The sequence below is a fragment of the Pinus tabuliformis genome, chromosome X (assembly GCF_031772625.1).
Source record: "Pinus tabuliformis cultivar Carrire ecotype Pingquan chromosome X, CPIR1, whole genome shotgun sequence".
Taxonomy (NCBI): Eukaryota; Viridiplantae; Streptophyta; class Pinopsida; order Pinales; family Pinaceae; genus Pinus; species Pinus tabuliformis.
Window position 1 is genome coordinate 1239928954 of NC_142308.1, and position 22284 is coordinate 1239951237.

The window sequence follows — 22284 nt, forward strand, 5'->3', positions numbered from 1 at the left end:
GTCGACGTAGATCTTAAGAAAATGTTCATCCAGAAGGCATGACATCCTCACCTTCCAGATCACATAGTTGGATGCACCATCCAACCTATCTTGATCTCGTAACCCACGAGCTTCCATCTCTACCAATGAAAGTGTCGAACTGCCTCCTCTCTCCTCTGTGCAGCACTAGGCTAGCCTACGCACTCCTTGCTACATCTACTCCTCTTTGTTGCTGCTCAGCAATAGAGAAATTGAATTCCCTGCCTGGGAATTCTCTGAGGAAGAAATTCCCTCAACAATGTCTCCCTTCTTCCTTCTAATGCTTTTCTGCCCCAACAACTACTGCAAAAAACTGCATCACACTAGAAAACTGCCTCTTCGTTGAAGCTACTGCGCTGCTCCTTTTGACACTGGCAAACTTCGATCTGGAAGTCTTACCTCTTTGTCGACTCACTCAGAGAGAGACCTTCCTCGAAAAGTTTTGCCCTCCTAGCCTGGACTGTGCAATCCCTCTAGGGATTTGATTTGTTGCCTACGTAGCACTTCGACCCTCCTTTTCTTCAGTATTGGGCTCTTCCGGCTCTGCTATCTTGCTTCACCTGCAGCTCTAATACCATGTGAAAATTCGAAATCCCGAATCACCACTACAACAATTGATTAAGTTCCTTCTATTTGTTAATTACTGAACAAATTATTTATTGTTTCCTACAATAAACACCGAAACTAATACACTGCAATCTTCACCAATTAAATTATAAATGGAAACAAGAAACTCAGCAAGAAAGAAATACACAAGACATTACACCGTTGTTTTTGGACAAATGTCCCCGAAAAATCCCAATGCAGGAAAACAGGTGCAGCAGTTGAGGGTTTGCATTATTAAGCAGTAGTTTTATGAATACAATCTCTAGATGCCTTGCTGGCTATCCAGTACAGAGAATATCATTGACAGAATATTAGTGAGAAATACCTCACACTATCACTACCGATCCTGACTGATCTAGCCATAGAATGGCTAGCCCCTTGTTGCCTCTACGCAGTCATTGCGTAGACCTAGCGTCACAGCTCCTAGGGCCCGCGTCACTCCCTCTGCTAATCGATTTGCCTCTTTGACACTTCGATTTTGTCCTCACGGTCTCACACCCTGGCTTCCAACTTCAGAAATCGATCTCTCCAGCAAAAATGCGAATCTCCACAAGGCTCTGCGCTGCCTCTGCGTTAGCCTATGCTGGCCAGCATAGCCTCTACACTGCCTCTCCCGAATCTCTTTCTACCTCCTCTGCTGAGTATTTCTGGATGAGGGGAAATCTCCAACCGGAACTATCCCTGCCCTTCTATGCAAGAAATCACTTTGAATCACTCTGGCAACTGTTGTGCTGCTCACTTCAAAAATTCGATCTCTGATCTCCCACTTGATGTGTCTTCCAAATGCCCATCAAGCCTCCTCTTATAATCCCTTTGTTGAGAACCAAAGGCCAGATTAGATTCTAATCAATGGCTCGGGTCATTTTTGCTTCATCCTCGTCTTCTTCTAGAAGTTTCACCCACAGTTAGATTAAAACCCCTTAATTATTTTACTTCCCTAAGTTTAGACTTAAGCACCCATTAAAAATAATTAATTATTTTAATAAAATTGATTCTATTTGAATTTCCCAAAACGTTTTTTGGGTATTGTGGAATACATATGTCCAAGCCTCCCTGCTAATTTTGAGGCTTAGAGCACATGTGATGCTACGAGAAATCAACAATAAACACTAAGCCTTGATCTGTCATTTTCTATTGTGCATGGAAGTTTTTGAGGGGGAAATTTTCATATAACATTTGAAAACACCATAGTCTATGACTCTCCTTAGAGGAGTTTTAATAATGTTTTCAAAAAGATATAATCCATTCATGCAATTTGCAAGTTTGTGCACATGCAAACAATGTACAGGTGGACTTCCTAGAGCATTGAGGATCATCCAACTCCACGACAAGCAAGGAGCATACCACCATAGTAGCAACAACCTAGACAGAGAAGAGACCATACAAAAGCAAAAAGAGGGAGCAGATCTTGAAGCAGGGATGCTAATAGTAGGATTGCCCAAATGTTAATAAGGAGGGGGGTGCAACAAGTAAACAAACAGTGGTTGAGAGGCCCAAGGTACAAAAAATTAATGATTGGCCCAACAGCAAGGGGAGAAAATTCAGGTGATCACACACATTGAGGCGCGAACACGAGCAAAGATGTGGTTGCAGGATGGCATATTGGACCACCCAACTTGGAAATCCTACACCCAGTAAACAGTTGGTCATTAAGTGCAACAAATTTGGTTGCCTTTAAGGGACTTAAATATGTCTAATAATTTTGGACTCTTGGACTTAGGACTTCTTGTTGCACAAACTAGAAGGCCTAGTTTGTAAGCTAAATATAGATGGCACAACAACAATTTGGGACAAAGGCCCACTGTCACCACAGCCTATGTCCCCTTCTCTTCTCAGATTTTCATCGACAAGAGGAATCCCAATAACCCTCACCTTTAATTGATGTGTCTATACTAGGGTTTGAAGTGAGGCAAGGATAGTTAATTCTACGGAAAGGCTCAAATGAGGTGTGAGCTTTCGGAGAAGCTAGAATGGCTTTCCATTGAGAACCCCTTGGAAGAAGGACTATCTTAGACCGAGGGTTGAAGCATGTGGTGGGATATAAGTTCATCCAAGGTCAATATAGTCAAGAGAGCAGGTTTTTGAACAATATGCATCAAAGTTTCAAATCTTCAAGAATTCTCCAAGTCAAAAGCAGCTTCAAGGATTCCCACTTGATACGATGGCTAGGGCATCAATTATCTCGAGGTCCAACTGTGAGAACTGTGTGAAATTTGGAGGAGAGCTAGAGGAAACACCAATGCAAAAGCTTGTCCAATTGGTTTTGCAAGAGCTCACTCCCAAAGAATTTCGTACCAAGCCCTAGAGAGGCTAACTTTCCTTGAAAGGACGAAGAAATAGGAGGAGAGATAAGGGGAGGAGAAATGATTCTTCGATGAAGATGTGATCACCCAAGACTCAGACTCAGTGCATTGTCAATTGGGAGAAATGGAGTCAAGAGTTACTTTGATTTAAGAACTTCACTCTATCAAGGAGACATATGAAGCTTTGCTAGCCCTAAGGGAGGCAGCTACACAGATATTTATACTTCGTTGACAATTATTGATGGAGTTTTAAGGATGTTGTTGGAATTTCTAAGTCTATCCATTAGAAATTCTTCCTGTACTATTTGATTTATTTCTTCCTACTTGTTCAATTACTTAACAAGTTATTTACCATGTAAATATTGAAAATAAATACAAATACAGTATCAACACATACAAATCATCAACTGAAAGTAAACAAGCACTCAAGTGACACCATTGTTTTTGGACTAATGTCCCTGGAAAAACCCAATGCGGGAAAACCGGTGCAACTATCCAGAGGGTTTTATTATTATGCAGTTTTCAGAATACAACCTAGGTGCCAGAAATGGCTCACCCAACAGCAAATACCCTCAACAGTAGTACCTCTCATTCGAAGACAGATATTCCGGCTAAATCACCAGATGAACAATCCTGCAACAACAATACAACTTTTGTTGCTCTATGTCACCCTCATAGGGCCTGCGTCACCCTATCCAACTCTCCAGCTCCAATCTATCCCACGAAAATCTTCCAGTGCTACCCCTAGGGCCTGCATCAGCCTCTCTGGCCCAACGTCAACCTATTTGACCCAGCGTCAGCCTCTCGGGGCTCTGCGACAGCCTCTAGAGCCTCTGCGTCTCACACGCTGGCCCTCTCTGGCTCTACACAACTCTTGGCTACCTCTGCGTGGCCTCTGGCTAGCTCTGCATCAACCTCTCTCGGCTTCTACGTTGATCCTCCCAGTACTAACTTTGCCTCTCTGTCATGTATTCACTGCCCCTCAGTTGCAGCTCAAATCACTTCACTCAATTTCCTTAGCAAACCCTGCCCCAGAAAATCGAGTTCTTGATCTCTCTTGGTGTGTTCTCCAACTGACCCTCAAGCCTCCTCTTATACTTTTCTCGTTGGTCCATCAACAGCCGAGATTAAATCTCTAATCAACGGCTAAGATTAGATTTGGCTTGATCCATGACTTTTGGACCCTTCTAACCCAGTTTTATATTAATACCCATTAATATTTTATTTTTCCTAAGTTTAGACTTAGGAACTCCATTAAAAATATTAATTATTTTAATATCTCCCAAACCAGTTAGAATCTGCCCAAACCGTTTCTGGGTCTTGGAGATCTCATGTGCTTTAGCCTCTCCACCAATTTTCATGGCTAGAGCACATCCGATGCTACCCAAATCAACACCCCCTCTTAGCGAGGAATGTGCTCTAGTAATACTCCTCACTGAGTATCACCCTGATCATCTAGCATCAGTCCCTGTGCTGATGCTGGGCCTCCCGACCCAACATCCTCTGCACTACTGCATCATGTACTACTACCCATGGCCCTAACACTGCCACTGCTGCATCCGTACTGCAGCTCCCTTTGCATCCGTGTTGTTGCCCATGGCCCTGCCACTACCACTGCTGCATTTGCACTGCATCCCCTCTCATCATGCTGCATCGTGTTTCCCATAGCACTGCCACTGCCAACCGCTGCACTGCCACTTAGTTACTGAGAAGTAAGTAACTAATCCTCCTAACTGTGACATCTTTGTCAGGCTAGAGACACTCTCGACGCTGAAGCTCCCTCTGTCGCTGACAAGTGCTCCCTCTCTGACCTCTGCACTGCTGCAACAACTCCATGCATCTCGCACTACTGCCTCACGTTGTCCTAGGACTCCTGCACTATAGCACTCTCTGTCGCTCCATCCGCATCCGTCTCTACCAACATCCGCTAGTCCTGCTACTCCTCTTCGGGGCTACTGTAGCCAGGTATAATCCAAGAGGTTGGGTACATCGACGATCCTGCCCCTCGTCGCCTGTAGTTCGTCTAACTACAACTTGATGTCTCCCCACTTCCTCTCAAGTGGCGCATGAGCACTCATGGCACAGTTATCATCTGTCTCCACTTCTTTCTTTGCCCTTACTAGCGCAACCTTGGTCTCAGAAGCTCTCCCTTGCTCTTCTTCCTCAGACATTGGTTCGCACAGTGACCCATTCCCCACAGTGGAAGCATTTGACATTGGAGAGGTCCTTCCGTTTCTCCTGCTTTCCCGCACATGCTAGCGCAGCATCCTCCTCTTCCTCCTTTTTGATTCTAACCCCCCTGTCATTGCTTCCCGCCTTGGTCAGTTGTCTGATCTCTTCTTGACGAAGAGCTGCCCACAGTTCCTCCCAATCCAGAAAGCTTGCCCTGCCTAGTAAGCTCTGGAAAAATACCTCCCAATCCTCTAAGACTGTGTTCAATGCAGTCCTCACCAACATCTTCTCATCCGGCGTGGCCCCTATGGAAGTCAGCTGGTCCCAGATCCCTATCAATCGCCCGAGGAAGATATCTATCTGCTCTCCCCTCTGCATCTGGTATGACCGCCCCTGATTTTCTAGAAGCATCTTCCTTTGCACGAAAGTATGTTGATACAACTTCTTCACGGCATCCCACATCTCATTTGTTGTACCCTTCTCGACAATATGTGGTAGCACATGATCCTTGACCCCGTCAGGAATGATGCACTTAGCCCTGGCCATTGCCTCCTCGTACTTCTCATTTTCAGTCGGGTCAACTGGGATCGCTATTGTTTTCAAGGAGAAGTGTTTGATGCAATACCTGTCGAGAATGGACAAGATCCAAGCCTTCCAGACCACAAAGTTCGAAGCTTCGTCCAGTCTATTCTAATCTCTCAGCCCATTCACCGCCATTTCGCTACTCCTCTTTCGACTCTTTCGAGTCTCTCTGCCAGTGTTGCACACATCGCGATAAAATCGCGATAAAATCGTAAAATCGCGATTTTTTAATTTTGCCGATTCAAAGCGCGATTTTTATCGAAAAAATCGCCCCTTTTTTTTATAGCGATTTTTATCGAAAAAATCGCGATTTTTTGAAAAAATCGGGAAAAAATCGGAAAAATCGGGAAAAAATCGGAAAAATCGGGAAAAAATCGGAAAAAAGCGGGAAAAAATCGTTTGGCACAAAAATATTCATTTTTTTTCAATTTTTTTTCAATTTGTGCCAAACGATTTTTTCCCGCTTTTTTCCGATTTTTTCCCGATTTTAACGATTTTTTCCGCTTTTTTCCCGGCGCCGATTAAATCCCGATCGCGATGTGTGCAACACTGCTCTCTGCTTCCCTCCTGGAAGTCCTCTGATCGACTCCTATTGAGTCTCTCAACTTCCCGTCTGGAAGTTCTCAGTTTGACTCCCTCTGAGCCTTGATTTCCCTTCTGGAAATCCCTTTGCCAATGTTGAGATGCCCCACTCCGATCATTTGTGCAGCTGCACCATTGACCTAGATTTCTTGGCTAGAAATCCTCGACAGCAACTCCGTCCTCCTTGGTCTTTCCCTGTTAGATAATGTTCTGACTACAGTATCCCATCAGCTTCACTCCACAAATAACCCACAACCTCCTATGCCCCAACAATCTAAAGGTCTGATCCTCTAGGCTCTGCGCAATCTAGGCACCAGCAAAATCTGCACCTCCTAGCTACAACGTCGATCCTTCCTGACTGAGAAAGATGATCGAGCACTGCGTAGGTCAGGTATGCTCCTCTCTACCTCAGTGCTGATCCTCCTCCTAGCTCGAATTGATGACGCGGGCTCTGTACATCACCCCTTCCTTGTTGCTTTCAGCTAGGAATAGCTTCTGTCACTCAGGACAACTGTTTTTGATGTTGTTGCTCTGCTCGGCTGATGCCTTCAGTTATCCTGTGATCTGCAACCACACTCTGATACCATGTTGGAATTTCTAAGTCTATCCGTTAGAAATTATTCATGTACTATCTGATTTATTTCTTCCTACTTGTTCAGTTACTTAACAAGTTATTTACCATGTAAATACTAAAAATAAATACAAGTACAGTATCAACACATACAGATCACCAACTGAAGGTAAACAAGCACACAAGTGACATCGATGTTTTTGGACTAATGTCCCCAGAAAAACCCAATGCGAGAAAACCGGTGCAGCTATTCAGAGGGTTTTATTATTATGCAGTTTTCGAATACAACCTAGGTGCCAGAAATGGCTCACCCAACAGAGAATGCCCTAGGCAGTAGTACCTCTCATTTCGAGACAGATATTCCGGCTAAATCACCGGTTGAATGATCCTACAACAACAATACAGCTTCTGTTGCTCTGTGTCACCCTAATAGCGCCTGCATCACCCTATCCAGCTCTCCAGCTCCAATCTTTCCCACGAAAATCTCCCAGCGCTGCCTCTAGGGCCTGCGTCAGCCTCTCCGGCCCAGCGTCAGCCTATCTGACCCAGCATCAACCTCTCGAGGCTCTGCATCAGCCTCTGGAGCCTCTGTGTCTCACACGCTGTCCCTCTCTAGCTTTGCACAGCTCTTGGCTGCCTTTGCGTGGCCTCTGGTTGGCTCTACGTCAACCTCTCCTGGCTTCTGCGCTGATCCTCCCGGTACTAACTCTGCCTCTCTGCTATGTATTCACTGCCCCTCAGCTGTAGCTCAGATCACTTCACTCAATTTCCTCAACAAACCCTGCCCCAGAAAATCGAGTTCTTGAACTCTCTTGGTGTGTTCTCCAACCGACCCTTAGGCCTCCTCTTATACTTTTCTCGTTGGTCCATCAACGGCCGAGATTAAATCTCTAATCAACAGCTAAGATTAGATTTGGCTCGATCCATGACTTTTGGACCCTTCTAACCCAATTTTATATTAATACCCATTAATATTTTATTTTTCCTAAGTTTAGACTTAGGAATTCCATTAAAGATATTAATTATTTTAATATCTCCCAAACCGGTTAGACTCTGCCCAAACCGTTTCTAGGTCTTGGAGATCTCATGTGCTTTAGCCTCTCCACCAATTTTCTTGGCTAGAGCACATTCAATGCTACCCCAAATCAACAGATGCAATATGCAAAACGAGGCTCTAGGAACATTCATTCACATTTTCTACGAGTAATGCATGCAATACATCCAACAATCCTAGTGTTCTCATAAATTCGCATTAAATTAGGGCACATTCAAGATCATGACATGATATTCCATACATCAGACATGTAACAATGTAAAGATATAGCATTAATAGTCACTTACAAGATAGTGAGAATATATCCATCCATCAACATTGCAAAGAGAACCTCCAAGACAAGATAACGAAATTTCAACACATCAAAATGCATCCAAAACATCCAATTTTGTCCAAAAATTGCAGGTCCGAATTCTTTTTACAAAAGAAGTCAAAATCCAAGTGATGATGAGATAGCAACGAGGCTCTCCTTTATTTATATGAGCCTTTACTGTGGAAAATGTAACTAGGTTCAGTCTTCATAATGTCTTATGTAATCTTGATCTGTATTTGATGTAAAAGAGAAAAGAAAATTATTATTATGATTTTTGTAGCATGGGTTTCATGCTCTAGGTCATTTTATTTATAGGTCAAGCACCCATTGTGTGCTTTTAGGGCTTTGTCATGAAGTCAAAAAGTCAAAGAAGTCATTGTCATATGTAAAGACCCTATTGGGCATATCATATCCTGTAAAAGGAATTTATTTGCAGTCAAAAGAGTCAAATGTCCTCATGCAAGACCAAGTCAGGCGCTAGAAGACAAGTCAGCCTCATTAGGGTTGTTCGAACCTCATGAAAGCCTATATATAAGTGTGTCATCGGCCCTCATTTGAAGAATACATTCATTCAAGCAAGAAGCAAGTTTGATCACCAAGGAAAGAAGCCAAATAGTTAGCAAGAAGAGGAGAAACAAAGGAAGGAAAAGAGAAGTGTTGAAGCACTATTTTTAGGGTTTCATCTTCTCACATGTGCGAGGAAATTAGGGCATCCTACTATTGCAGCAAGATCGAAAGTTGCAACCAAAGTTTGGGCTAAAAAACAATCAGATTTCAAGGCCAAGTTCCTAAGGAGAAAGGAGATCCACAAGCGAAGGAGAAAAGAGTCATATTTTACCATATTCCAACCACATGTGCGAGCTAGGGTTTATGTTGTTAGGCTGAAATTGCAGTCAAGGAATTGTAGGTCTGAATTTGTGAAGTTGAAGCAGTTCTGAAGCAGGTTGACTTGGGTTGACTTTGAAGAAGAAAGTTCATCTAAGAAGAGGTTGACTTGGTCTTGGAGGAATCTTTGTCAAGGGTCTTAGGTCTTGGAATTCGTCATTTGAAGATTCTATAAGAAGAGAATAATTCTTGTGGGTTTTCCTCTCAAGAGGAGAGGTTTTAGCCCTAGCTAGCAGCCTACATTTTGTGTCCTCTTGTCTCATTAATCTTCATAGTTTGGTAGTTGTTTGATGATAAGAAGGCAATAATAATCAAGTGAAGGAAGAAGTTAATTACAATTACATCAAGTAAAAGAACATCACAAGTAGTTATAAAACTAAGAGAAATCACCCTAAAATAGTGGCCCTAGATTTCTCAACATTTACAAGTTTGAATTAGCCCGATTAATCTAATTAAGCCCCTAATTATATTTTAATGTGCACATAAAATCTCTTTTGGTGGCAAGCCCACCAAATAGCTTAATAAGTGAAAAATAAGCCATCCAAAGCTAGCCGAAATGATAGAATAATGGTCAAGAGGGTTGTTGGAGGGCCTAAATGAGTCCTTACAGTGTCATGATGAAGAGGAGGGATCCAAAAATCATGATCAAGGGAATGGCCCCTTGATTCCAAGAAAGACATCCGGTGGTGCTCCTAAGTGGTTGTGGGGCACAATCAATGGCCTCATGGGTCTCCAATGGCTCAATAACAAGTCGATGCTCCATCAGTGAGGGCTAGAAGATGATGCAGACCCTCCCGTGTCTCTCTGGATGAGACAAAACCCCATCTGGGCCTTGGATCAACTGCCAAGTGTTGGATGCAAATGTGTGGTCGGTTGGACAACATAGTCCAAGTGCATCATCATCTTTTTATGGCTGAGGCACGGACAAGTAATGTGTGGTGTTGAAGACGCCCGTGATGTGGCAATCAATGCTCTGTTGTGGTGGAGGCCCATGGCTCTCAACACTCACCCTACAAGTGCTATTATGACCCTTTAGAGGGCTTGGTTCTCGTATAGGGAGGCCAAGTCCAAGATGAAGACCCACCTGCAATCCAGTATACGATCTAATGCGTCTCCTCACCTTCCAGTACAGCGATCCATTAGTGCAATTGAGTAAATGAGCTTGCTAATCAGGGTAAAAGTGGGCACTTCATAGTGGCATGCCCTTCCAAATGGGCTTTAGAAAGTACAAGTGTTTTCGTGCTCGACAAGGGAGGTTAATAAAAGACCCTATTAGGTGGTTTCAACCTCTAAGGGAGTGACCGGTCCATGGTACATTCATCAAATGCCAGGTGTCACGTGAAATGATGATGGAGAGGAGTGGGGGCAAGATGGAAGGCTCCAAGCCACATGCCATGGTACAAGGGTAGCTATGATGAAGAAAGCCCACACATTGGGTGTACAGATGTAGAAGGGAATAATCGTGGTAATGGGTTACCCTGACCTTTGTTTTGCACCAGTGTTGCGGGGGAGCGCTCCCCCCCCCCTCGCTCCCACTCCCGATCCGTGCTCCGGGCGGGAGCGACTCGGGAGCGGGTCGGGAGCGCGCTCCCTAAAAAAAATTTCGCTCCCTGCCTTTTCGGGAGCGTTTTGCCTTTTTTGCATTTTTTTTTGTAGTAATGTTCGAAATGCAATTTTTTTTGAAAGAAACAAATAGTTTTTGAGTGGGGCAACTTAATGATCAAGTCTAGGCCCTAGTATTGATATGCTATTCATGGTAATGTTAAATTCTTAAAGTAAAAGTGACATTTTCTTTAATTTTCATTTTCATCCTTTTACTTAAATTTTTAACATTACCATGAAATGACTCAGGATGTTTGAGAGTGGTTTCGTCCTCATTGGATTTCATATGGAGAAAGTAGAATTTTAGATTTCATTCAAAATCCAGCAGACTTATCAGTTTTTCAGGATTGGGGGATTGCAATGTTTCCATTGAATTTTCTCATGTATTAGGGTATGGAACTCATATTTAATCAAGAGTACCAATCCCTCTATGTACCTTGATGTTAGTGACATTGGTTGTCGAACTCCTCTATCATGACCCTTCTAAAAATGTACGCATCACTCAAACAAAATCTTGACTTGACATGCTATGCTTTTTCTATCTTATGTTAATGCTTAGAGGGTGATATTAATGACAAAGATCCCTATACAGATACAAAGGTAATGACAAAGATACCTCTGGATATTAATGCTTGGAGGGTGATATTAATGACAAAGATCCTGATTTTGCAACAAGACTAAAAAATTAGACATTTCTCGTGGTGGCAAGAGGCCCAAGCATAAGAAATAGATAATAGATTTACTTCTCTTTTCTAGTTTCTAGTAGCTTTTATAACTATTGACTCTTTCATATTTATTATGATATTTTTTTAAACAATATATGACAATTTAAGTTTGAAGTTGGCAATTATAACTCATTAGTAATGAATTATGAATATGATGCTTCATGAAAGTTGAAAGTTGTTTCATTTCATTTCATTTTATAACATTTCATTTCATGTTAGATATTATTTGTTGTAATGGTTACACTTAGCTTACAAGTACAACTTTGGTGATCAATGATGATAAATGTTATATATTGAATTTTGAAAGCTTGAAACTTTAAGATTGATGAATCATGAGACTCAATATGTTGTATGTTACTATGTTACTAACTTGCGGACATGGTTGATGAAGATTATAACTTCTAGATGATTGTTGTTATATGGTTCAATCTATGCTTTTTTATGTTTTTTATATCTAATTCATCATTCTACATGTTTTTGTTGACATATATGTATCAAAAATTAAAAAATATATATATTTTTAAAAAATCGCTCCGGGATTCGCTCCCAAACCGGGAGCTTCTGAAAATGGTCGCTCCCGCTCCCGCTCCCAAGTAACATTGTTTTGCACCCTTCTTCATATGCCTTTTATTGATTTTCCTTTCTTTTACTGCTCAGGGCTCCAAGGGATGAGAGCATGATATGTATGATGTAGCGGTGATTACCCCCATAAGGCTGGGCAATTCATTGCTCACCAGGGGTTGGGACAATCATGGGTTCCTTAGTGATGCAGGGGCGCATTTACAGGGGCATCAGAAACCAAGGTGATGCCCATAGTGATAGGGGGTAGAGCTCATGTTTGGCTTTTGCCCATGTGCTAAATTTTCATGCCTTGGCCATCTTTTGCATTTTGTGGTACATTTATTGTTGTATGTGGCCAAATTATGCTTTTATCTTTTTTTTAGCTGCATCAACCTCTGGGGCATCATTCCAGGGCCGACCCAAAGTGTGGACAAGGGGAGGGGGAGGCTAACTCCTTGTGGACCCGATGGAAAAATGTGGACCCAGATGGGAGTGTAATCAGTGGAGGGGAGAGAGATATATGGTGTTGGGAAGCGGGACAACACAACCAAAGATAGGGTTTCCCATGTAGTGCCACTCCTAAAGGGGGTGTAATCAGTGGAGGGGAGAGAGATATATGGTGTTGGGAAGTGGGACAACACAACCAAAGATAAGGTTTCCCATGTAGTGCCACTAGAGGAGATCCCAATAGAGGAGATCCCACGGGATTAGGATACAAGGTTAACCACGAAGTTGGGACAAGGGAACAAGAGTAAAATCCAAGCCCATTCTTTACGCCAAATCCCCCCACTAATCCATGTCCAAATGTGCCCAAGAAAAGCAAAAATAAACACTAAATTACATAATGAAAAATCATACCTTCGGGGTGGGAGGGCCCACCTTCAGACATACGATCATTGCAGATGGGCAAGGGCACACAATGGTTGGCTCAGGTGGCAGAGAATAATGGCACATTGAGCTATCTGGTGGCTAGAAGGGGTTGTTGGTTGTCGTCTGAAGACAAAGCTAGGAGAAAATATCTCTCCTATAGGGGTCACCCAATGGTGGTGGGTAACAGGACTTAACTCACATATTGTATACTTTTTGTATTGCACTTTCAGTGTGTGCATATTACCCTAGGCTCTTTGCAGGGTTAGGGTAAAAATTTTCAAGATTGTAAAGTTATTAACATGTCTGAATAATGGAAAAAGCTTTTCTTCATTTTTACCACAATATTCTACTCCGTATAATTAACTTTTTTATTTCCGTCTTGTAAGATATTTTCTTTGAAACTTATCTAGTTTGCACTTGAGATGAATGTTACTAAACCCCCAAAAAATGCAAGTTCCAAGTAACTCAAAAAATCGCCATGAAATTTCTTCTAAAACTTACTTTGGCCTAAAGGACTTCTCTTATGGAATGTATTCTATATTTATGTAGATAGCAACTTCACTCTTTTTATTTTTGATGTTGACACATTTTAACGACATATTCAGTATATTCAATCCAATCTGAACCTGGTAATTTAGCTTATTCCTTTAAGCAGGCTACCTTTGCCAATAATCTGGAATTACCCAAACTGCTTCAATTACTAATAATATATCAGTTCATCTCAGAAAATGAAATGCTTCAATCCAAGAAAAAGCATGAATTCAATTACTCAGCTGGTTCCAGATTAGACACCTCATTCTGTTTTATATTTAATGCATTCTGATCCCTTGATATCAACAAAGAAAAAAGACACAACATCCAATGACCAAAAATGTTCATAATGAACTGTCATAGTTCTGATTATAGGATAATAAAATTCGATGATACATACACCACTTCAATGTAACCAAATTCAAAGCATTTCTTCTAATAAAAATAAAAATTTTCCGAACATGAAAAATGCCAATTAAATTTAACAGGTCTGATGAATTTAATTGGCCCAATTCAAATTTGTAGCAAATTTAAAATGTTTAAGGAAATATAATAAGAAATGAAAATCAATAAAGAAAACTTATGTCAATCATTTAGTCAATTTTGACATGTTTTATCAAATTTTACATTTCTAAAAAAATGCCTATTTCTTCTTTTTTATGTTAATGATGAATTTTATGGGACCTTTTTCACTGACAAGTTTCTCAAACTTATCTTTACCCATTTCAAACTTAAACTCAAACCATGATACTAAAGGCCATGTAATGTCCCCAATTTTGATTTTTCATTTGAGGGGATTAATAGAGTTTATTAGGGATAGCACAATTTTGTAATCTGGGCAATGGAGACATTTTTGGCATATGGGAGTTAGGAGAAATAGAAAAGTATAGCTCTAGTGGGATGTGGGCGGCACAAGAGAAGGAAATTCGACCCAATGGAGCAATTCGCACTAGTGAGAAGAGAGAGAGAGAAAGGGGTGTGAATTAGTGAAAGGCGGAAACCACCAAGGGAGAGAGGACCAACAATTATAAATAGAGTTTGGAGGCCTCCATTTGGTACTTTTGATCATTTGACAATTTAACATTAATTCTCTTGAGTTGCTTAGGCAAGACAACCGTGTTGTTCAACACAAGGAATTCTCGAGCAGGAATTCCACCCTCATTTCAAAGGACTTCAAGTGTCTCCATAATGAGGCAATTCGGGAGCCGTGTTCAAAGTTTCTATTGTGCACAATTACAGTCATTTCCTTCAGCTGGAGCAAGTTTTCCTTGGACGTAGGAGAGAAATTTGTTGCTCTTGGGAGGGCCAGCAAAAAGGGAAATTTGGGTCAGCCAATTAGCAGAGAATCCTTCCACAATAGGGCTGGATTTTTCTATCAATTTGCAGCTTTGTTGGTTAGGCGTTTGGGAGAGCTTAGTTGCTCCAATTCTTGGCCTATGCAGGGGCTCACTGGGCATTGTTGCGCAATCACTTAGGCAAGGAGAATCTATGGTGTGGCTATGGAGAAGTAAGGGAAAATTTGGGAGGAAGTACCCCGGTGGGAAGAGGATTTTCTAGGAGAGATTTGAAGCATTTTATAGCAGATTTCATCTACAGCCATTTTTGCTAGCCAGTTAGAGGTCCACGCACAAATTGGGGTCACTGGGGCACATTGGACTCAGCCCAAACCCTTTCTGGGTTTTTGTGGGTTTTACGAGAGGAGGCTAGGATTAATTTTGCAGAATTTTTTAGCACTCCTGAGGGCAGAATTCCTTGTTCCAATCAGCAGCAGAAATTGTTGGAGGAGAACGCATTTTATTCTAGGACCATTTCCACCACTTGGGTCCGTGAGATTTTTTTGGGTTCCTTGTGAGAAGCCTCTGATTAATTTCCTGAATTTTTCTGAGCAATTTCGAGGCCCGAAACACCAATTCCTTTCCAGCCAGCATTAACAAAATTCACTGGGCCAGCGCAGAGACTTGGGAGAGCAGTTGCCCGCACTTGAGCAACTCCATTTTCACCTGGGACTTGACTAGCTTGTTGTAGCAAGACCAGGTTCCTCTTCTTCATTTATATGTACCTTGTTTTCTCAGTTAACAAAATGGCTCAGCTCTTGGTACAATTTCTGTTGCAAATTGTCATTATGCTGGTGTGTTAGTTTTATGGTTACATGTCTATGCTTATTTCCTGATATCACTTAATATTTCCCAATAGGAACATTACAGGCCACCCAATCTCATAGTGGACAGTCAAAGACAAAACTTGAAGTCCCTTTAACATTCTTATCTGCACCAACAGATGTGCACCAATGTAGATTGCAACAACCAAACAAATATAACTGTGTGAGAAGGAAAAGATAAGGCATTTTGTGGCTTCCTTTCAAAATCAGATTCCTTTCTTACCATTCCAATATGTTTCTTCATGTTAGGATGGTATGGAAGCTTTTCAATGGGCCTGCATATGAAACGTTATGCATTCCCAGTTTCAGTTCCAACCAAAATGAGAATCGCTGAGGAAAATAGGTAAATACCAAATACCTTACAATTTCTTGACAGCAAATGTGAGCAAACAACAACAGCAATAAAATCTTACCCTTTCACATCAAGTGTGTCCCCTGGCTTTAATTGTGCAAAATGCTGGCTCATTTTTCCTTCAGGGTATGCCTGCATTAAATAAAATGTAAACATACTGTGATGTACTCTCATCCTTTAGTTTATGGAGTTTCAATAATTCCACTGCAATGAATAAATAAATAATTGTCCTGTATAAATAAAATCTCAGGACAGCACTTCAAATAAGTATATATTCCAACAAAACCAAGAAAAAAAGTCGAAAATAAAACTCCAGCTGTGGAATAACTAGAACTGCCAACTGAAATTTTCCACATATATATCCTGATTTTAGGTGCAAGCAACAAGCAAGTAGTAATCAAGTCACAATGCTCTCACATCAAATACAGTACTCAAATTAGTGACAAATATAAATGTATCAATTAACTTCGATGGATAGAACTTTCATATTTAAACAAATACTAAATTAAAAATATAGGATTAACCTGTAAGTTTTAATAATATATAACTAAACACTGTCAAAAACAGACTAGAAAAATGTTCATGCATATATCTTTACTAAATCTGAGGTGTACCTTGATTAGCAAATCAAAATATCCCTTTGATTCTGGATCAGAAATAGGAGTATACCTGAAAAATTTGAATTGAGGTCAAAAATAGGTCTTAAAAATAAACATATGGACAATAGCAAGAAAATTATGGAATAAGTTGCACAACTTAACATTTTTGAACAAGCCAGAAATAAAGCAGAATGTCAGAGGAATCTCTAGATATCTGGAACAAGAATTGGAACACTAAGAATTACAGCAGCGGTGATATAAATCATGAACCATTGAGTTGTACAACCATTCTTGCAGGTGAAAATAGTTATGGAAAAAATTTGTTTGGTATTGACCTAGAAAATAATATGTTTTCATCTTTTGCCACTACTTACAACAGCAGTGATATAAATCATGAACCATGGAGCTGTACAACCATTCCTGCAGGTGAAAAATATTTATGGAAATAATTTGTTTGGTATTGACCTAGAAAATAATATGTTTTCATCTTTTGCCACTACACCCTCTCACTCCTGTTGAAGGCTATTTATAGACCACTCGTCTCTCTCCAAAACATATCTTGCAAGAAGAATACACATCTGTGGAAGCATACGAAGTCTGAAGCATAAAATACGATTTTTTCTGAAGCATATGTGCGAGATTATCTGAGGAACAATGCGTAGTAGGGAGAACATACATCTGTGACATGATCTGAAGCAGAAGACGATGTTTGGCCCTTATGGAAGACTGAAGCAGACCTAATTGTGGACAGTTTGAGGCAGCTTATCTTGCAGATCATGGAGGGTTGACAAGGTCAGTCTGTCTATGATGTTGATTTCTCCTGTTGACTAAAGATTCTATCAGGAAAGGATTCCTGGGTTTTCCCCTTGTGGGTTTTGCCCTGGCCTCTGGCCTAATTTCTGGTGTCTCTTGTCATTTCTGTGCATTGCACATGTATAAATGCTTGATGACCTAATTGAATGAAGAAAATACTAAATGAAAAACATATATGAACAGTCACAAGTAGTTATCTTGATTAGAAATTCTAGATTGCACCTGAATCTGAAATGAAGTATATTAAGGTCCGAATTATTTCTGTGGTTCGTTTTTGGATCCTTCTGTGGTTCGCTTTGGAACTGAGGCTATACTTCTGTTCTCTAATGAAGAAAGACAGTGTTCTAGTCCGAGATTCTTGAAGATTGAAGTTTGTCCTAGTTTTCATGTGATAACCTCTCTGTCATCAAGACAAGTCTAAGCTCTCTGTAATCAAGTCCGAGTAGAACAGGTCCGAGTTTCTTCTGTTGCAGGTCATAATTTCTTCTGTGGAATTACAGGTCCGAAATACCTCTGTGACAGTCCAAACTTTTCTGTGGAAAGGGTCTGAGATTACTGTGGCTTAACTCTGTGGTCAGGGCCAAGTATACTGTGATTTATACTCTGTTAAGAAGGAATTAAATTCTCTGTGACTATCTTCTTTATAGTATTTACTTTGTGGAAGAGGCTGAGATTCTCTGCAATATGACCCAGGTTCCTGTACAAGCTGATGATGATGTCTCCATGATGGTCCAAAGTTCTCTCTGATGTTTTAGCCCTAATAATCAGAACCCTAACTCAAATACAAAGGCAGATCAAAGCATCAAAAGAAAAACATGACTTAAGTTTATGATACATACCCCAGTGATACTAGCCTGAGCTACTGAAGCTTAATCCGGATCCTATCAATGGTGAAAATCCGAGTCCACTATGTTGCAGACACAGATCATTTGTAATATGAAGTTGTATACGAGATCTCTTGAGTTAATTGTCTAGGGCCAGTAACCTGAATGGTTAACAGATTACCTCCATCTGCTTGCATTGATAATTAACTCCGCGAACAAATAATGATACCTTTAGGAAGACCAAGGGTCTTAGCCCGAACTACCTCAGAGAATACATGATACAAAATCTTGATCTCAGAATTTTGTGAAGAAACCAAATTCACAAAGACATGTTGATTTGGGGTAGCATCGGATGTGCTCTAGCCACGAAATTTGGTGGAGAGGTTAGGGCACATGAGATCTCCAATACCCAAAAAGGGTTTAGGCAGATTCTAAACACTTTGGGAGATATTAAACCAATTAATATTTTTAATGGAGTCCCTAAGTCTAAACTTAGGGAAATTGAAATATTAATGTGAATTAATATAAAACTGTGTTAGAATGGTCCAAAAGACATGGATCAAGTCAGATCTAATCTTAGCCATCGATTAGGGACTTAAGCCTATAAGCCAATGACTGCAGTCAAAATCAGCCTTTAAAAAGCTTGCGACTATGACTCAGAAACCCTACATTCCAGTCGCATAAAGGACGTGTTGTAAGTGCCACTGAAAAACATTAGTCGCACAGATGAGCCAGCTAGCGAGCGACTACAGTCGACATTCCAGTCGCTCCCTTAAGCCTATAAGCCAGTGACCACAGTCAAAAGCAGCCTTTGGAAAGCCTGCAGCTGTGACTCAGAAACCCTAGATGACAGTCGCATGGAGGACGTGTTGTACATGCAACTGAAAAACTTTAGTCCCACAGATGAGCCAGCCAACCAACTATTGCAGTCGAGATCTCTCCGTGTCATGCCTGCGACTAAGGCCCAAAACCCTAAAATAGAAATGAGAGCTTTTTCCCCTACAATTTCTCCTTCATGCAAACCCATTCTCCACAGAGGTGCGTCAGACCTGTGCAAGCCAAAACCAAGAAAGAAAATAGAAGAATGTCTCATGATGATGTCCAAATGAGGTTGAGGTCACTTGTATTTATAGCCTTCCAAGGGTGTCCAATTTGCTTTAGGGTCGACCTGATCAAATATGCACATGGGGGCTTTTAATCAAAAATACACTTTCCCTTATCCAAATTGAGCAATTAAATAGTCAAAATTGGTCCTCTCGAAAAGAGGAATCTAGTCCCATGGTTGGAATTTGTCACTGAGCTGCCAAATTAACACTCCCTCTCAGCTAGGGAGAAATTCCAACCACATCGTGTAATCATTGCAAATATCCTGTCATCCCATCATATACAATTTCATGTATCTCATCATCAAATGTCACCATTGCTCATCTCTTGCTTATTTCTGCTTATCTCTTGATTGCCCCTACCCATATGTTGAACACTCTCGAATCTGAAAAAAGAAGAATTTGACATCGGAGGGGAGCCTAAGCTACCACCCTCTATTCATCGAGGAGCCACTGCTACCACCCGGAATCACTGCCAGCAGGGAGCCCAATGCTACCACCCGGGAAACATTAGCGGGGAGTCAAATCTACGACCCGCATCAACATCGGAGAGCCTAGCTCAATCCAAAACAACATCAGAGAGCACATCTCTACATCGGGGAGCTTAGTCTCAACCCGGAACTGAATAGGGGAGCAAATCTCAACCCAAAAATCACATCGGGGAGCTCATCTCAACCTAGAATCTCATGGGGGAGCTAAACATCTACAACCCCATATTGAGTAATTGGGGATATAGGGGAGCACATCTTAACCCATCCTATTGCCTACCAATCTTCCCAACAATGACCCTCAAGAGTCATGTGGTAGAACACCTACATCATAATCCAAGCTTGGGCTAGATACCCAACTTACCAAAAGGTAAGGATCACATGCCCCAAGCCTCCTCAACCCATTAGCCGTATGAGGAGGGGCAATCCCAACATGCCCAACTTATGGGTATTGTTGTCGCATTTTTTGGTTTTGTTAAGTTCGTATTAATTAGTCAAAAAATGAAAATATATTTCAAAAAAAGTTAAGTTAGAATATGGACAAAAAGAATATTAAATAAAAAATGTTAGGGATATTTGATGAATAAGTCCATATCAAATAAAATGATAGGATAGATGCCCTAAAAAATGGAGGCAAAAATAAAAATTTAGGTTAGAAAGAAAGGCAAAAAAATAATAAACTCTGAAAGTGTTGCAAATCCAAATGCCACTACTCTTAGTCAATTTTGTTTTTGAAAATAAAGGTTGTGTGCAGATTGTTTAAATGCCACACCAAGTTCATACAATCCAATTGTACAGTTTAATAATAATTGGATTTGATTTAAATTATTTGTCAATAGGTAGCAAATAAAATTGGCTCAATAGTTTAATCTGAGCCAATGGAGGAAATAAGAGATAGAGGTAGATTAGACATTAAAAGAAAATATTGATTTGCTAGCCTAAATGCACTCAAATGAAAAAATGAAAATGTTAAGGAGTATAAAGGGTAGGTAGACATATGAGAAATAATTGGAGCATGAAAGGATTTTATCCTAAGTTGTAACATTGGATAATGCTTGCATACAATGTTGCATTTTAAATTAACTATGGATTCTAAGTACCAATGTATTTTGCAATATCCTAACTTCAAACATTCATTCGCCATAACACCAAACTGTCACATCCGCCAAAATCGTGACCCCACCATCACTTCCGCCTCACATGTTAAATCCCTTCCACCTTACCTTTCATCCTGCATGCTCCCCCGAGATCCGATGGCCCACATCCCTCCTCGGCCCTCATTTGTCGTCCAAACTTTATCAGCAGGGGGGGGGGGGGGGGGGGTCCAAAATGGGCAGTTTCCAAAACCACCTTTTCCTCATTTTAGTCTTTCAGGACTTAAAATCCTGAAATGACTTACCACCTCAAGTTGCTCCCGAACGCAGTTTGTGTGTGATCGTTTACCGCCGCTCCATGTCAATGTCCACGTCCGCTCCATGTCACTTCTTCCATCCAATCAACTACCGCCTATCCGTTATTCATTCAATTCATAACTCCCACGAATTTATGTCCCAAACACTTGTTAATTAATCCCATTGGATAATTAATGCAGATTTAACCGTTCATTCAATAGCTCCGCTCCAATTTTTCCATTAAAAACCCTGTTCTTCCATGAAAATGGTTACACAATCCATTTCTGTAACCAAATTGATCACTCAAAGATTACCTCCTTACAACTCAACGACAGTTCGACAATTGAGCAGTTATTTTGTCCTATTCAGAAGAAAGCCGACACCCAGGTCCACTTGTTTTTTTTTCAGTCATAATGTTTTTACTATGATCACTCTGTTTCAGACCGATTTTTCCATTTCTATCATTTTCAGTTTGCAAATTCATTAGATAAAATGCCTCCTAAAGGAAAAGAAGTTTGGTCTCAGTTTCACTTTGTCTTATGACCCAATGGGAGTGATTTCTAAACTCAGGGTGGAAAACAAGTTTACTGCATATCACCACACAGCCAGGCCTAAAATAGAACAATACAAAAATCAGTTGGAATGGACAGAGAACACCCTCCAAGAAGCTGAAGAGTAGGCAATTTCTACCTCAAATGTACAAACTCCACTTGCACAGGAAAAGACAGCCAAAAGAGGAAGGGAAGAACAATCTTCCCCTACAACTGAAGCATCAAGCCAGGGCTTTAGGATTGTGCATAGAAAGAAGAGACCTAGGATCTCTGTGATTGTTGGTGCAACACATGAGTCTCAGAAAACCACATTTGATGGACTTGGAGAGACTATGCTCTATACACAGTCTGGTGGACAGTCTACCCAGTCCCCAACTCATTCCACTACTTCTCAGGAATAGCAGGTAACTCAAACCAGTGGAAGCATTCAGGAGAACAAGGAGGAGGACATCTTTCATGTTTTCAGTGAGATTTAAAAGAAGAATGAAGAGTTGAAATTGAACACCTACACCCAGTTCTGGAAACATTCCTCCAGTTCTCAGGCCAAACTTCTTTCAGTCTTTGACTCTAAGAAGGGAAAGATGCAGATGGCTTTCTTGCAAGCCCAAATTCCACAGCCTAGGACTGCTG

General features: G+C 40.9%; 1 protein-coding gene across 1 annotated transcript in view; it reads right to left on the reverse strand.

The window, feature by feature from the left end:
• LOC149144448 (FAD/NAD(P)-binding oxidoreductase) overlaps nt 1-22284 on the reverse strand; it is a 387681-nt gene that overhangs the window by 117313 nt on the left and 248084 nt on the right. The window contains exons 6-8 of the mRNA XM_089448548.1: nt 16500-16554; nt 15947-16017; nt 15757-15808 (exon numbers count right to left, since the gene is read on the reverse strand). Coding sequence (XP_089304674.1) covers nt 15757-15808; nt 15947-16017; nt 16500-16554 — 178 coding nt within the window. The remainder of the gene's footprint in view (nt 1-15756; nt 15809-15946; nt 16018-16499; nt 16555-22284) is intronic.